Below are 16,922 nucleotides of genomic sequence, written 5' to 3' on the forward strand. Positions count from 1 at the left end.
ACCCTTCCATTAACTAAAAAACAAAAAATTATGAGGTGATTTTCCTCGGACGGTCCGCGATGCTCGCATAGCAACCAGAGACTGCACAATCCCCCTTTTAAAAATTTTGCCACGGCATTTACACGGCGCCAAGACACACACAACCTCCAAATTCCCATCACGTTTTTCCACGTGGCAAGCTTTTGCGAGGACACGCCTTTTTTACTTACGTGGGATCTCCCACTTTCGGCCGTCAGAAGCGCACTCTCAAATTCACTGTCGTGGGATCATACACTCCCTCGCTGACCTCCCCAAGTTATACGTCGTCGTTTTGCATCGTCGGCTCTCGGCTCTCGGCCATTTCACCCACTTCTGAATAACACCGCCACCTGTTAACTGTTTCTCTCTCCTCTCCCTCTCTCCTATTTCTCTCTCCTCTAGATCTCAAGGAATTCGAAATTCCACCTTACTTTGATCTCAATGTGGAATTCGGAGCACTAGGTCGAGATTTGCTGGATTTTTCAGTAATCTGGTTCGAACGATGAGTGATCAGATTACATAGTGAAAGAGTGGTCTCGCTGGAAGCGAAGGTTGCGATCGGAGCTTCCGAGTCGGTGAGAATTTAGGTTTCAAAATTTAGATTTCGGACTCCGGCAGCGTTTGGATTGAAACGATGTCGTCCAAGGTTGTCTACGAAGGGTGGATGGTACGATACGGGCGGAGGAAGATCGGCCGGTCCTTTATTCACATGCGGTATTTCGTGCTCGAGTCTCGGCTACTCGCCTACTACAAGCGGAAGCCTCAGGATAATCAGGCAAATTCTCATTTACTTTTTTCACTTTTTGATTCAGTGAATCTTTAGGTGAATGAATTTTCAGCTCAATTGTAACTTTTTATTGTTTTGTAAGACTGTAAATGGTGTTTTTGTTGCGTGTTTTGATTAGGTTCCGATCAAGACGCTGTTAATTGATGGAAATTGTAGAGTGGAGGATCGAGGATTGAAGACTCACCATGGGCATGTGAGATAATCAATTTGTTTGTTTTGAATCTGTGCATTTCTTACTTACAGAAACGCATATATATCTGTTTATGCGAAGAACATCATGTATATTTGAAAATGTATATACATATATGTGCATATTTAAATGCTTGATACTTGATGTCGGTTAGTTTAATACCGAATATGTCATTTAGTTAGAAGTTCTAAGCATTGTTTGTTTTCATCATTTATTTCTCGGATGGGATGGGAGGGTGTTTAGTTGATGGAAGTTTTTGAACACTAATTGACGAGAAACCGTGGGCATATACATGTGAGTTGCAAACATGTAGCATTGTTGCATGATCAGGTTAAAGTAGATATGTTGGCGTCAGTAGAAATCGCCTAAGGGGTCAAGAGGTCTGGATAAAAGACATTGAATCTGAAAAGGTGATTTATTAATGTGGTGCGTCTTTTGTAAAGAGGGGGAGGAAAGTGTGGATCATGTATGTGTTTCACTGTTGTCACTCCTTACATTTGTGGTTGAAGCTGTTTAAATTATTCATTATGTGCTGGGTTATCCAAAGTGGTGCTTTGAGCTGTTAAGTATTCAGTTCAATGCTTTCCAAGGGGGTCTTTGGTGTTTGCAATATTTTGGGTCATTTGGATGGAGTTTAATATGAGTACCTTTGATGATTACAAAGGGGTTGGGACGGAAGATGGTGTGCATTTTGGTTGTTGGTTTCTGCAGATTTTGGGGGATTCCTTGTTCATGTATTTTTTGGATCTTCAAGCTCAGTTTGGTTCTTTAATGATGACTTGTTTAATTTGTAAGGGTGGAAGCGTTGCCTAAATCCTAGTGTTCTTAACATTTTTATACAGCTAATATTTAATTCTCAGATCATGTGATCATGTGTTTTTAGGTGATTGTTGGATGATCTTGTCTAAAGGAGTGCTGTAATTGATTATACCGTGTTCTCAGAGTGCTATTTATGTTCATACTCCTTTGAAGAATTAGAACTTCAAGAAATATTTTTAGAGGTTATGCGTATATTTAGGGGCAGCTGGGTGAACATGCTTATGTGCCACCTAGAATGTTTCCAGAACAAATAGAAAAGATTTTTTTTTTTTTTTTGGTTTTTTAAATAACTTTCTGATTCTTTGATGGTTGAATGTTGTATTTAAATCTGTTTTGGAAAATTAGTGGATACAAGTTTCCTTAGGATATTGAAAAAATCAGTTAGCTGTAAGCCTGTAACTTAATATTGGCTTTTGCTGTACTTGGACCTGTGTTTCTGTTGCATCTACTTTTTGATTTACATTCCATCCTAATTATGATAGTTCTACAGTGCTTTTGATATTCATCCCAATGATGGATTTTTTTAATATATTTTTTTTCTTTTTCTGAAAGAGATTATTTTGGTGCAGATGGTATATGTTTTGTCTGTTTACAACAAGAAAGAGAAATACCTTCGAATCACGGTGAGGGCCCTTTCGCTTTCATATTTTGAAAGTGCATGAAGATACAACCTTTGATGTTGTTTTAGTCATCTATGTTCATATATATGCATGGTTAAAAAAGTTTAATGAGTTTAAATTTTGTACATCTGTAAACTTCATTTTCTTTGTACTCATTCCTATTTATTGTTGATTTCACATGGTATGATGGTACATAGAATTTAGTTGGTGTTGTCAATAACATTTGATTATCTTAGGGTCAGGATCATTTGGAAGCGATTTGTTTGTTATAAGGCCTAATAGATGGTACTCATGTACCCTTGTGTTACGAGGAGCATTTTATGTCTATGTTTCTGCAAAATGACAGTTTCTATCATTCTTAAGCTATAAACTATCTGTGCATGAGATAGCTCTCGTTATTAAAAAGTTATCCATATCCTTTATGGAGCATTGACCTGTCTGATTTTGGACTTTATTAAGGGCTTGGGTGGAGCCTGATATAATAGGGCCTATTTCAAAGTGCTTTCAGGTAAACAAAAGTTCTTTGACAGGGTTTGGGGGTGTGACCATGAAATTACTTTCTCATTTTAATTATATATCTTATTAAAGAGGAGGGTTTACACCTATCCGTTTCTCTTTAAGCATCCAATGAAGAGGAGAGATATATCTTTTTTGTCCTCTTCTCTAGAGATAAAACCTATTTTCTCCTGTCCTTGATCATAGTGCGAAGTTTTCTCCTCTCTAATTTGTTATGTTATCAGGAGCTGCATAAATGGGCCCAATAAGAAAAAGTTGTTGCATACGTCTGAGAGTAGGAGACTTTTATTTTAATGGGAATTGCCAAAAGTAGTAAAACACCTTCTGTGGTTTATTCCGGTTATGGACTTAGGTTTTTATTTTAATTTATTATTATTCTATTTTATTTTTAAGTGTAGCATTTTGTAGTTGGTTGTTGTGGTGTTCTCGTATTTATACATAACTGTTTTGCTCTGAACTCCTGACATTCACCTATACACGTGTGTACATTTCTTCTGTTAATTGTTTTGAATCCTGAGTTCTGAAAGTCATACTGCTTAAATTTTGTCGCGAATACTTATTCATTTGGGTACTGTCCTGCTCCAGATGGCAGCATTTAACATCCAGGAGGCACTATTATGGAAGGATAAAATAGAGTATGTCATTGATCAGGTAGTTACTTTTGGACCTCATGCTAGTGAGACAATAAGTTTCCTCCCGATTTCTCATGGGCTAATGGATACAGGAATAATTGCATATTGATCTGTGTGCAGCATCAAGGTTCACAAGTTACAAATGGTAACAAATATATTTCTTTCGAATACAAATCTGGAATGGATAATGGGAGGACTGCTTCTTCATCCGACCATGAAAGTCAGTAAGTACTATAACTTATGGAATACGACCAGACATTGTATGCTGATGGCCAGTGGATCTTTTGTCATTTCTCCTTTCTTTGTGCTTCATGAGCATTGGCATGTCCCTTTAGTTATTTATTTTTGAAAAAGAGAATTTTATCAAGAGAAAAAGAGTACAAAAAGTGAACAAGATGTCCACCAAAGATCAATTGCTATAAGGAAACTGACCAAAAGCTATAGCTCCCAAACAAAATTATATGTATATGTTTTTGATAAAGAGACAATTTTATAGCTGCCTTCCAATGTAGCAGAGTAAAAATAAGAGAAATGTCTCTGAACTCTGACGTTATAGAACCCCAAAGTGAAGACCAAAACCTCCTGTTACCCAGTGTTAGGGTTTAATCTGAGCCGACAGCATCCTCACAATACTTTGGCCCTGTTTCCTTTACCGTATCCAACATTACTTTTACTAAGCAATGAGTAGCACCTTTATGGTACTACCCAATTCATTCCAGCCTCTCTGAATAATAAGACCTCTTTTGTTTAACTGGAATGGTGGAATGGAAATGCAATCACATTCAATTCCGTAATTATTCTAGAATGGAATGGTTTAAATTATTGCTATTCTAAATGTTTGGAACAACTGGAACAACTAAGGACCCGTTTGATAATCATTTCGTTTTTGGTTCACTTTCTGTGGAGATACGAGGTAATGGGAGAGAGGGATGAAGAAAGGTGATAGGAGAGAGAGAGAGAGAGGGAGGAAGAAAATAAAAAGCATCCATGAAAACAAAATCTTGAACGTGAAAACAACTCAATATAGTTTTTGGTTCCTTATACTGTTTGTTTCTACATCTCTACCACCATCCTTGATCCACCAGTCCTCATCCCTAATTTCCCTTTTGTATTTCCCTTCTATCTCTAACATAACAAGTGAAATAAAAAAACTAATAGAGATGGTTATGAAACTCTGAACTTGTGTTGCCAATTTTTCATCTCAACCATTCTCATCATGGTTTTCATATTCACTCCTTTACTACGTGTCAAAAAGACTCCCTTAACCTTGGAAATTTGCGAAGCCATTTTCTTAGAAGTACAAGTCCCTTTGTTGTCATAAGAAAAAAGGAAAACGAAAAAGGAAGTAAAGAAGAAAGAAAAATTGATAGTTGGACCTATTCTTGGGAATTTGATGTGCTTGTCATATTGGCCCCCAGCTGTGGATGCAACTATATTATCTTAATCTGTTTTTTCTTAATACTTTGCAGATTTAGCGCCCAGGAAGATGAAGATGATGCTCATCCTAATTTGATGAGGAGAACAACAATTGGAAATGGTCTAAACTGATATCTTTCTGTCATTGAGTTTTGGATCGATTGGTGGTATCTTTTCCTGAAGTTCACGGTTTTGATGACTGCAGGTCCTCCAGAGACAATATTAGACTGGACGAGAGATTCAGATCTGACAAACCAGAGTAACAACAACCAAGCATTTTCCAAAAAGCATTGGCGTCTTCTCCAGTGCCAAAATGGTGAACCACTGTCATGTCGTAGAGCTTTGTTTGTTATGCTAGAAATGGAATTTTGGAAAATAATCATCTACCCTATTTGGTAATGGTTTTCATGGTGCATAATGATTTATTCTTATTCTTGTTTTGGCACAGGACTCCGCATTTTTGAAGAGCTGCTTGAAGTAGATTACCTTGTATGGAATTCTGTCTTTGTTTACACTATGTACGTTATGATATTTTACCATCTATCAGCTTGTTTTAGGTTGCAACGGCAATTTATAATTCTGTATATGCAGCCAAGGAGCTGTAGTAGAGCCATGAAGGCTGTTGGAGTGGTGGAGGCTACTTGTGAAGAAATTTTTGAGCTTGTGATGAGCATGGACAGAACACGGTTTGAGTAGGTGTTTTCCTTTTACAATTTTACTTTTTATTTTTATGAGTTGCTATAATAGCTTATTTTATGTAGTTTATTATGCAGATAAAAGAATGAAACTGCACTCTACTTTTTATGTTAATCCTGCTTTGGTTTTTTAATCTAAACTTGTCTGGCCTGAACTAATGGTATCAGATTGAAAGAGAGAATACATTGGTGGTGTATTGGATAGAGTTACATATTGCAAGAGGTTAATCATATAAAATGAAGGATGGAAGGGAATTGAACTTGTGATCCATCTTTGGGTTCTCCTTGGTCGAGGCATGGGATTATAAATTGTATCATACCTTCAAAATGGTCAATTTGCTTTATTTGAGCTTCTGATGGGGGAAAAAATAGTGCAATTATGTTGTAGAGAAATGTGGATTTTAACCCTGTGATTTAGGATGTTTTCTTTTTTGGGTGGGTAAAAGATGGTTTCAGATGGCTGCTTTTGTGTTTCAAGAGCACACTCCCTTGATACCATGCATCCAACCTAAAACCAGTTGGCAATTTAGTGAGAAAGCACACAAAGCTTAAGCTTTACGATTACCAATCGTGAGATTATACATTCTCAACTGCCTAATATCTTTGATCTATTCTTTTTCTTATTTTCCTTTGTGGCGAATGGCAATGCCAACATGTTTGTAGTATCAGCTGTCATATTTTTATGATTGCAGGTGGGATTGCAGTTTCCAGTATGGTAGCTTAGTTGAGGAGGTTGATGGACATACAGCAGTACTTTACCATAAGCTTCAGCTAGATTGGTTCCCAATGTAATCTCTAACTTAAATTTCCTGTTTCTTCAATCACCACGTTCCTGGCAGCAGCTTCATATTCTGTTGTTAAGTAAAATGTAGTAGGAGATAATATTTAGTAGTCTATGAGTAGATGGTTTCTTAGAGACTAGGTGGGTATTTGGAAACTTGGGGGCCTGTTTGGTTCATGGTTTGAACTTGATTTTCAAAGACTTACAATTTGAGTAGTCTGTTTGTATACAGATTTTTATTTATGTTAAATATGAAAATATGTTTGGTTTTAGTTCTGAAAATTGTTTTCATAATGTAGAGTAACTTTTCTATTGATGAGTGCTTCTGTATTTTGAAAACATTTTTTTTTGGTACGGGTATTTTGAAAACATTGAAAAATGATGTTATTTTGTGCATTTCCTAAAAAGGGTTGTTTTTGAGATTCTTATTTTTAGAAACTATTCTACCAAAACAGAATTTGTTTTTCAAATGGAAAGCGGTTTTAAAATCCTATACCAAACGAGTGGTTTTAATTTACACCAAGTATGACTTAAAAATGGAATATACGGTAACTAAAATTGGATTTTTTTTTTTTAAAAATCCTATACCAAAAGGGAGGTTAAATTTTGTGAATAATGACTTGTGTTTCATGTTTTATTATGATTCCCCTTATCTCTTCAGACCAACTTTGAAGAACGTTGTAATTAAGAATGAAAGGTGCTTGACTAATGTCCTTATTAGCAGTGTGCAGTTATAGTTTTGTTGCTCAAGACTCCTTTTGGTTGCAGGGTTGTGTGGCCGCGTGACCTTTGCTATGTGCGCTATTGGCGTCGAAATGATGACGGGAGCTATGGTATTTTTTATGCTTTTCCCCATGCTTAAAATTCTGGTTAATTGGTGTATGGAAATTTTCAATTGGTGCTTTTCATGGTGCAGTTGTGTTATTTCGTTCTAGGGAGCATGAGAACTGTGGTCCACAGCCCGGATATGTGCGGGCACATATTGAGAGTGAGTTCTGTACATTATTTAGAGGCGTTATCATGCAAAGGATGAGAACTAGTTGGGATCTTTGCCCTTATGTTTTAATTTTTCAGTTCAGAAACCTGATGCGTACTGATTTTTCCAGGTGGAGGTTTCAACATTTCCCCTCTTAAACCTCGAAATGGGAGGCCTAGAACTCAGGTGCAGCATTTGATGCAGATTGATTTGAAAGGATGGGGTGTGAGTTATGTCCCATCCTTTCAACAGCATTGTCTTCTTCAGGTGTTGAATAGTGTCGCTGGTAAGTTCCTTGTTTACTTGTTATAATTTCTTGTCCTGTGTGTTATTCCAATACTTAGTGATAAATACAAAGTTTTGAGCATTGCAGTTTGGTATCACTTTCCTCGTTGATTTCCATTTTTCCTGTTCAATTAGATACCCTTTGTCTATATTCCCATTCCTCTTTCATCGAAGAACAGAAATTTTATTGCTTAAGTTAAGCTGCTTGGAAGCCAAAAAACAATTCATAAAAGATTGTCGAAGAATATTTTTCTTGTAATGGAATTTAAAGTTGGGATTCTATTTTTCTTAAACCTTGTTCCTTCTGACGTGAAAAAATCAACAGGAAGCTATCTCTTGTATAATTGAGTCTTTGCTTTTATGATAGGACTACGTGAGTGGTTTTCCCAAACAGATGAAAGGAATGCTCCTCCAAGAATCCCCGTTATGGTCAATATGTCCTCGGCTTCTGTTTCTTCACGTAAGGGGCAAAAGTTGCATGATTTTTCTGTTAATTCCGCAAACAGAAATTCTGTGATGATGGATGAATACTCGGACGAAGATGAAGAATTTCAAATTGCTGAGGCTGAACAAGAGGTGTGATTCAGACGAGTGCTCTTTTTCTTTCCGCATATTCTTTTTAAATATGAGTTATTTATTGGAGTTATTATTTTCTTTATTAATACTTTCAGGCATACCAAAATGGTCTTGAGAACGATATGAAGAGGACAGGTATACAATTACTTTTTCTGTTTCATTCTAAACTATGATCCTTGTTTGAGTATTTGGGTTTAACACCTTATCACTATGTTTGTCATGATAGCCGTAGAAGAAGAACCAGCTGATCAAATTGATTTATCCTGTTTTTCGGGTAACCTACGGCGTGATGACCATGATAATGCTCGTGATTGCTGGAATGTTTCTGATGGTGGCAACTTTAGAGTTCGCAGCAAGCATTTTTGTTATGATAAGTCAAAGGTTCTCTTATATTGGCCCATTCCTATATGGTTTCTTATTTTTGTGGATCATCATTTATTGATAATGACTTTTAGGCTTTCTCTGATAACATTGTTGGCCATGTCTCTCTGAAGATTCCTGCAGGGAAGCATTTAATGGATCTTGTTGCTGTTGATTGGTTTAAAGACACAAAAAGAATGGACCATGTTGCTCGGCGTCAGGGATGTGCAGCACAAGTATGTATTAGAAGCTCCATTCCTTCTTGGGTTGATTCAACAATTGAACTACACTCTAATCAGTAATCATTATAGAGCATTAGCAGATATTCCATTTTGGTGTTAAAATATTGAAATTTCAGTGTCATATTATACTGTTGGGTTGTTTTTGTCTTGTATTGCCACTTGATTTACCTATATTGGGGCATTGTCTGGACTTGGATGATATTCCTTACCTATTATTTTGTTGTTAATAACATCTGAGTTTTTCTGTAGGTTGCCTCAGAAAAAGGGCTTTTCTCTCTAATTGTTAATTTGCAAGTAAGTTGCTTTATTCCATCTGGTTCAGATCTAGAAATGATTTTTGGGAATCTAGGGAGTGACAAAAATCTATACTCTTCCAGGTCCCGGCATCAACACATTACAGTATGGTATTTTATTTTGTAACAAAGGAATTAGTACCTGGATCCCTCTTGCAACGGTTTGTTGATGGTGATGATGAATTTCGTACAAGCAGACTGAAGCTTATCCCTTCCGTTAAAAAGGTATTAATATCAGTTTCTTTATATATGAAAAAAATAAATGCTCATATCAAATTTCAGGACTGTTGTTGTCTGACCACCATTTTGAATTTTGGCTCATGAGTTTTATATGAATCATAGTATTGATCAACTTTTAGGAGATTCCTTTACTTAAAAATGTGCTTGTGTACTATTTATGCATATAAATAAAGCAGAATTTATACATATAAATAATTTCTTGAAGGATAAAGTTACAAAAACAAGTATATCTGTTCATAATGCTGCGATATTTCGGAATTTTTGGGGCATAGAAATCGGAGATAATTTGGATGACATATCTGTACCGTATCATTCCTGGTTCACTACAGAACAAAAATACAAGGGACACATACTCTCCGGGTAGAAAAGAAGGCCAACACAGCACCAAGGGGAAACAACAAAAGAACAAACAAAATCTTAACAAGGATTTCTGTACAATGGATAAAGGGGAGCTAAACAAAGTAGACAACAGCCACAGTATGGGGAATCGTATACTTAGGCTAAACCTCATCTTAGAGCTGAAAAGACAGCAAAACACAAGAACACATATAAGAATAGTGCTTGTACACTACCACTTGCAGCTAAGGAAACAGAAACAAACAGCTGCCAGAGTACTATCCCTGAATCCTGTTGCAACAATGAAACAAGGACCGGTGAGTTTCCATTTTAGAACGACCTGTGATGACTAGGCTAGTTCTTGAGCTTGAGAGGGTATGTTCTTTGTGAATCAAATTAGTTCAATACCTGAGCAATATGGTAATGATTAGGCTAGTCCTTGGGCTTCACAAAAGACTTATCAGGGAACTAATGTAGGTTGAAGATCATTAGTAATGCCAACTTACTCTTGAAGGGTGTCAAAAGGGTTGCAGGTGGGAATGTCTAGTTGGGAGATGGTTAGGAAGGGATTAGGTGGTCACGAGTCACGACTCACTTACGTTAGGGTTTGAATGATTTCACCCGACCTTGTCATTTTTGTTGGGTTTTTCCAACCCATGATGAGTTGTCCCAAGTCTATTAGAAATTATAGACTTAGAGGATTTAGTTGTTTTCCCAAACAATTTGAGTTGGTTTTCCAATTAGAGGTTTTTTCCCAATTGAAGTTGTTTACCTAATTGAAGAAGACCTTCTATATAAAGGGTGCTATTGTACTAGTTTCGAATGGGAACAAAACAATATTTTGTGTACCATTCAAGGGATTAGAGTGAGAGAATATTGTAAGGGCAAAGTGTGTGTGGGAGAAAAGAAAAGAGATAAAGAGTGTATTTCTTGTTCTTGTTCTTTCAAGTTTATCGTCAAGTTCTTAATTTTAGAGACTTGGCAAGATTGTTGGTTGTACTCATTATTGGTATAGTGAAAGATTGTTGTTGCTATCCCGTGGGCATAGGCACATGTAGCTGAACCACGTTAATTCTTGGTGTATTTATCTTGGTTATTTTGTTCGATTTCTCGAGTTAGTTCTGCTTTTCCCATTCTTAAACGCGATATTCACAACAATTTTCATCCTTCATTTGTATTAAGAATAAGATGGCCAATATGTCAATTGATAGTGTCATATTAGCGTACACTTTCTGCTAATAAAATGTTAGCTGTGGGGTTACTGATATGAAATTTCTTTTCCCTTCATTCTTGTAACAGAGTTGATTTTTTGTGTTTCTCACGACACTTCTTCCTTCTTCTTTTTTATTTTTATTTTTGTTCTTCTTCTCTTATATTCTTTTTTTACCATATAAAGAGGTTCTTTTATGGATGTATATTATTAACATTATTTATGGAACCATGCAGGGTTCATGGATTGTCCGCCAGAGTGTTGGAAGCACTCCTTGTTTGTTGGGAAAAGCTGTTGATTGCAACTATATCCGTGGTCCTAAGTACTTAGAAGTAATATATTCTTGCCAGATATTTTTTGCATTTTTATTAACTTATTGGGTCTTGTGGTTGGCAAGGTTCTTTCAGTATAAATACGTAATTTGGTTTATTATTCTGCAGATTGATGTGGATATTGGTTCATCCACTGTCGCTAATGGGGTTTTGGGGCTGGTAATTGGCGTAATTACCTCATTGGTGGTTGACATGGCTTTCCTTGTACAGGTATGCTTCTCGTAAAATATGTTATCATAGACCATGGAATACTGTACTGTTCATCAAAGGCATGTTCAGCAATACATTTGAACTAGTGAATGAGTGATCGATTGAATAATAAATGAGGCCTAGCCCCTAGTTTATGTAGTTCAGATTGAAATAATAATAGTTTAGGCAATTAATATTATTAAATAAATTTCCAGCGTCAAATATAACTTGGGTTGGTAGATCTGGTTCAGATATGGTTTCTTATTAGGTTTCCCCATCAAGCTCAGATATATCCTTTAACTGTGAATGTGTATGGCCTGACAGTATGCATGCAATTAATTCTGGGGGTTTTAGATTTATTCTATCGCTTAAATATAAATTACTTTTTCTTTTTCTTTTTCATTTTTCATTTTTTTTTTTCAGTTGGGTTTGGTATCTCTTGCAACGATTTGTTTGCTGATTTCTTTTAGCTCGCTGTTAACTTTTGAGAATGTTGCTAGCTTTTATAAGTTTCAAAACTTCAGATAGTACTTATTGCATTTTCTGAGAATCAAAATTGCATATATGCTATTCTATAACTCAGAAACTTGCATTTACCAGGAGCCCCAACTAACGTTTATAGTTCCTGTAGTTTTAATTTCTGGAAACTAAGGAATATAATCTGTTAAAATCTGTCAAAACCGTTCTGAAAAATCTATTAAATGTCTGGATGGAAAGATAACGTGCGTAGCATGTGTGCACATGGTTTCCAGACTACCCAAAGTGTGTATTTTCTCTTTGCACATTTGTAAGTTCGTATATTCATCCTCCCATTTGATTGATTTAACGGATTGAAGTTGATTACAAGTTCAAGCAAACAAAACTGCATTCTTTCAATTGCTAAACTTTAGAGTACATGGACCAAAGTGGATATCTAGCGAAACTACAGATACAATAAATGTCATTTACCCCTAGCTCAACCTACCTATGTCAGACTTTGATCAAATTGAATCATAAAATAGATGTTAATTTGTCGGAACATGTCTTGAAAATGATATAATATGCAAGACTCTGAAGATTACAGTAAAATTTTTACCAGTTTCTGTTTGTGTTTGTTACCCATAACATAATGATCCACGTTTATTGTCACGTGTTGGGTATCCTGTGTTGCCTTTGATAAGGTCTCGTTTCTGGCAATGGGCACTTAAAAGGTAGAAAGGCCAGTTTCTCCTAGTTTTTCTTGTTTATGAGTATTCGCGCAGGCAATGTCCTTACAGCCTCCTTTTAAACGATTCCAATGGAATTGATCTCGCTGCGATGCTTAGTTTATCACTACGATACTAGCTTCTCGCTATTTCATTGCTTGATTTAATGCTTGCAAGCTCACGTTAGCAAAATATTATGTTGTATGCTGACTATGAACTGGTTACCTGCAGGCAAACAGTACAGATGAATTGCCAGAGAGGCTAATTGGTGCCGTTCGTGTTTCTCACATAGATCTCAAATCCGCCATTGTACCAAAGCTGGAACCGGATCCATCATGACCAACCGAGACAAATTAACCGCTCAGTTCTTCCATACAAAATCATTTGTTCATCAGATACGCATATAATGCCTCCTGATTTCATTGCCATATCTCACTTCAGGAATGGTCATCTGATTCAAGTGCAATTTTTTTTGCATAAAATTGTGACGAGTTTTATAATAAGTACAGAACAAGGTAAGCGTTTTTTTTTTCTGTTTCGAGCCTTTCAGGACACTCACGTATTTTGTCGTGAGTTTGGGTGGTGTTTGAGTGATTGGTATTGGTAAAACCTGGTTTTATGGCGGGTACCCATCTTAGTACGCCTTTGTGAGACGTTATACAAAATGGGGACCGCATAGAGCCCTTTTTTTCGCGTTCCAACACGTATGGCGTGACATAGCCGTTGACATAGCTACTTATGGTGTTATGCATCGAAGAGATGCGACTTCTTGACTGGTTTTGTTGCAAGTTTTAACGGACGATAGGATCCTGGTGAATGAATTTGAGGTACATTAATTCCAAAAATTCAATAAGAGAACACAATTGGGGCAGCCTAACCAGAGATGATCTGCTTGTTCGGCTAATTTTACTCATTCCCCGGACCGCCGTGGAAAGAGTTTGGTTTTTGCTAGAAAACCTTAAGTCTGGCCTAACATTTGGCATTTCCCATCCATGCTCTTTTATTTTACTCCAACCATGCACACTAGTTTGGGGAGATTTTTTAGTGTGTTGGGAACAGAGTCAGGTAAGTCAGGTACATTAAGTCTTAAGTAGTTGGATATTTGAAAAAGAAAATTGGTGATCATCAAAGACAGAAGAGGGGGCACCATTGTTGATCATTTGTTAGACACTGATCGACCATTTTAAGGTATATGTTGTCCTTAGCATGGTCATCTTAGATCATGAAAAGGTTTCCCTTTAAAAAATGGCACACGATCTCTAAATCTCAGGACCTGCCTTTCAACAGTTTCATGGTAGTAAGTGAAGATTTAGGAAATTGGAATTTGGTCCGTTATTAGATTGCCAATATTGTGTCACAACGTCATGTGTAACGCAATATTGTTGACCGAGTGATATGATTATTTTTTTTCATGACCCGTGAATTTGACTGGTAAATCCGAAGTTTAAGATCAACCCGTTAACTAGTGAAGTCTTTATCGGGTTGTCTGTTAACGTAACGGTATAACACGAAAATAACATGAAAATGACAATCACGATCAGTTTGCGATGTCTAGTCACCACCACTACCCTAATCTTTCGTATTTGGGCCTCGTTAAAATAGGAACTTTGGAAAGATGATGACGAATAAGAAGACTTCGAGTAATTCATAAAAATATGTCCTGGACAGTTTGGCGTATTTATTGCTTAATCGTATACTGTTTGGTGCCAAATAAAATATGTTCCAACAATAAAAAGACCATGAAATGAATAAAGGCACAACTAGCTCAAACTTTCTTCTTTCTTTATATGTTTTTTATAAGACATTTCTTCTTCTTGCCTGTGAAGATATCTCAAGATATTTCTTTATATGTACTATCTCTAACAGAGATAGGGCCCACAAACACATGCAGATCTCATCTTTATTAGAAAGACGGTACCACGTGCTATGAAATATGTGGTGGTATTACCATTTTTGTTATATTTTATACAAATCCATTTTTTCATGAGGATCTTATAGATGGTTGTCGGGGGTAGTTTACTGGGCATGTAGTGTTGAGTGAAGTAGGAAATGGGATCGGTGTATCCGCTTCCTTCGATGGAATGCTTCAACATGTAATAAATACTCAGTGATTTCAAGGTTGATCATATATGATATAAACAAACACATAACATTCCAAATTGTAGTAACAAGTGTGACATGTGTAGTAAAATTACACACATTCATTATACACTGATAAGTGATACATTGAAGAACAGTGAGAAATCAAACAAACAATCAAACAAGAAAAAGCTGATCACCAAGACGCTGCTTTTGGCTTTTGGGCTACAAAATCTCTAAAAGCATCCAGAGCAGCAACTGAACTCGTTGGAAATCCATGCCCAAATTTCTCACGCAGCTCCAAAGCTCGTCGTTTTATGTCCTCGTCACTTATCAGCATCTCGATTCCCTTCACTATATCTTCCTTCTTAATTAATATTTTCTCGTCAGGAATAGGGATGCGATACCCTACTTTCAGAAAGCTAGCCACCAATTTGGCATCGTGGTGTTGGTCCCCTCTGATTGGCCACGCTAGGATCGGGACCCCACGTCCGATTGCCTCCACCGTTGAATTCCATCCACAGTGTGATAAAAATCCACCCGTTGATGGATGGCTCAGGATCAACAGCTGTGGGGCCCATCCGTGTATTATCAAACCTCTTTTCCCGACTCGAGCCTCCATTCCGTGTGGATAGTATCCTTCTTCACCTTCCGAACCGGCTCGCGGGGGACCCGGTGGTCTGCCCGAACCGGATTGCACCACCCATATGAAAGGCTGGGTGGATGATTCCAATGCCTCAGCCAATACTTTGTACTCCTCCACTGTAGGTCCCACCTCGCTGCCGAATGACACGTAAAGTACTGATCCGGATAGCTTCGAGTCTAGCCACTCGACCACCTCGTCTTCGGTGATGTTTGACCGTCGGGTGCTGGTTCGGAACTCGCGGTCGTGGAGAATTGAACCGGCCGATTTCCAGTATTGTTCGGGCAAAAGCGGGCCAACTCCCCAGACCGGTTTTCCAATTTGCTCCGCAATGTACTTAAGGAATGGACGCTCCAGATCATCACACGTATTGATCATCACCGCAATAGATCGGTCAGCATCTTCTGTCCACGGTGGTTTACCTCCTGGTTGCGGCGGGCCCCTTCTTCCCCGGCCAGGTCCATTAAGAGGCGGGTCGGGTGGAGGCATACCGTGCCCCGGTCCAAATGGAGGAAAACCAACTGCATCTTGGCCCGGCAGAGGCATACCTGCATTTGGGCCAAATGGAGGAAAGCCACCTACACCTTGGCTCGGTGGCGGAGGAAAACCTGCAGCTGACCCTGTTAGTGAGCCGCCACCATGACCTGGTGGCGGAGGAAAACCTGCACCTGGCCCTGTTGGTGGGCCGCCACCATGACCGTGTGGCGGTGGTCCGCGAGACTGTCGTTTAACATCAGATAGAGTGAGAGCCATTTCCTCGGGTAACCCGGGGAGCAAACGGGTCTCGTCGGATTTGATATCCAAGGGCCGAGCCTTCCACATGGCATACTCCATGGCGGCAGAGCAAGCACCAGAGGTGAAGAAAGCTACGGTTGGAATTTCAAATTTCTTAAAAACTTCGGCAGTCCAGCCCATCATGACGTCAAGCACGGCACATACGGGGGGCGCAGAATCCGAACCCTGGCATCGGGTCGAGAGGAGTTTCTCAAGACCGAGAGCCATCTGGTTGTGTTGATCGTGGTGGCGGTGGAGCGGCGGAGGAGTTGGCTGAGGCGGCGTTGAAGGGTCAGACGATGGGATTGATTCAGGGATTTCGGCGATTTGGACAAGCGGGTGTTGGCGGAGGGAAGAGGGGACGGAGGAGGAGAAGTTGGAAGAAATAACGAAAACGGATTTGAAGTCTCGGGAGGCTATTTGCTTGCAGAGCTCCATTAGAGGGAATAGATGTCCCTGCCCAAAAAATGGAACAATCCATATCTCATTCGCCATCTTTTCAATATTTGTGTTTTGAATTCGTGAGATCGTTGGGGATTTTATAGGGAAGAATTAACAAAGAATCAGAAGAAAGCCTTTTTTTTTTTTTTTTTCCGGTCAACGATACCGACACGAGATACGACACCAGAATACATTAATTTTTTAAAAATTAAAAACAAAGTACGGTATAGTTACAGCATTTTATCTCATAAGAACGTATTCAATAATTTTTTTTTTTAATGGGATAAG

At 38.1% G+C, this 16,922-nt stretch overlaps 2 protein-coding genes across 3 annotated transcripts; one reads left to right on the forward strand and one right to left on the reverse strand.

Moving 5' to 3' along the window:
• EDR2 (ENHANCED DISEASE RESISTANCE 2) lies at positions 1-13,230 on the forward strand. 2 transcript variants are annotated; one of them, XM_068449325.2, is made up of 22 exons: positions 1-793; positions 924-998; positions 2,384-2,437; positions 3,536-3,601; positions 3,703-3,806; positions 5,052-5,119; positions 5,204-5,314; positions 5,447-5,487; positions 5,590-5,690; positions 6,386-6,481; positions 7,243-7,307; positions 7,391-7,462; positions 7,581-7,736; positions 8,103-8,311; positions 8,407-8,446; positions 8,538-8,692; positions 8,806-8,907; positions 9,163-9,207; positions 9,291-9,431; positions 11,229-11,324; positions 11,433-11,534; positions 12,929-13,230. In XM_068449325.2, exons 1-22 carry the CDS (start codon positions 653-655, stop codon positions 13,034-13,036), a joined length of 2,148 nt encoding a protein of 715 aa, XP_068305426.1. In that variant the 5' UTR covers positions 1-652; the 3' UTR covers positions 13,037-13,230. The 2 variants fall into 2 exon arrangements, with proteins under 2 accessions (XP_068305426.1, XP_088552206.1); XM_088696080.1 differs by having other exon boundaries at positions 235-793; positions 5,052-5,112; positions 5,203-5,314.
• A 1,597-nt stretch (positions 13,231-14,827) lies between these two features.
• LOC137710389 (scopoletin glucosyltransferase) lies at positions 14,828-16,720 on the reverse strand. The gene has a single exon (XM_068449358.2). The coding sequence runs from the start codon at positions 16,686-16,688 to the stop codon at positions 14,973-14,975; it is 1,716 nt and encodes a 571-aa protein (XP_068305459.2). The 5' UTR covers positions 16,689-16,720; the 3' UTR covers positions 14,828-14,972.
• Between the last annotated feature and the right edge of the window lie 202 nt (positions 16,721-16,922).

The sequence above is a fragment of the Pyrus communis genome, chromosome 6 (genome assembly GCF_041283825.1).
Source record: "Pyrus communis isolate YQ-2024b chromosome 6, ASM4128382v1, whole genome shotgun sequence".
In the NCBI taxonomy this organism is placed as follows: domain Eukaryota; kingdom Viridiplantae; phylum Streptophyta; class Magnoliopsida; order Rosales; family Rosaceae; genus Pyrus; species Pyrus communis.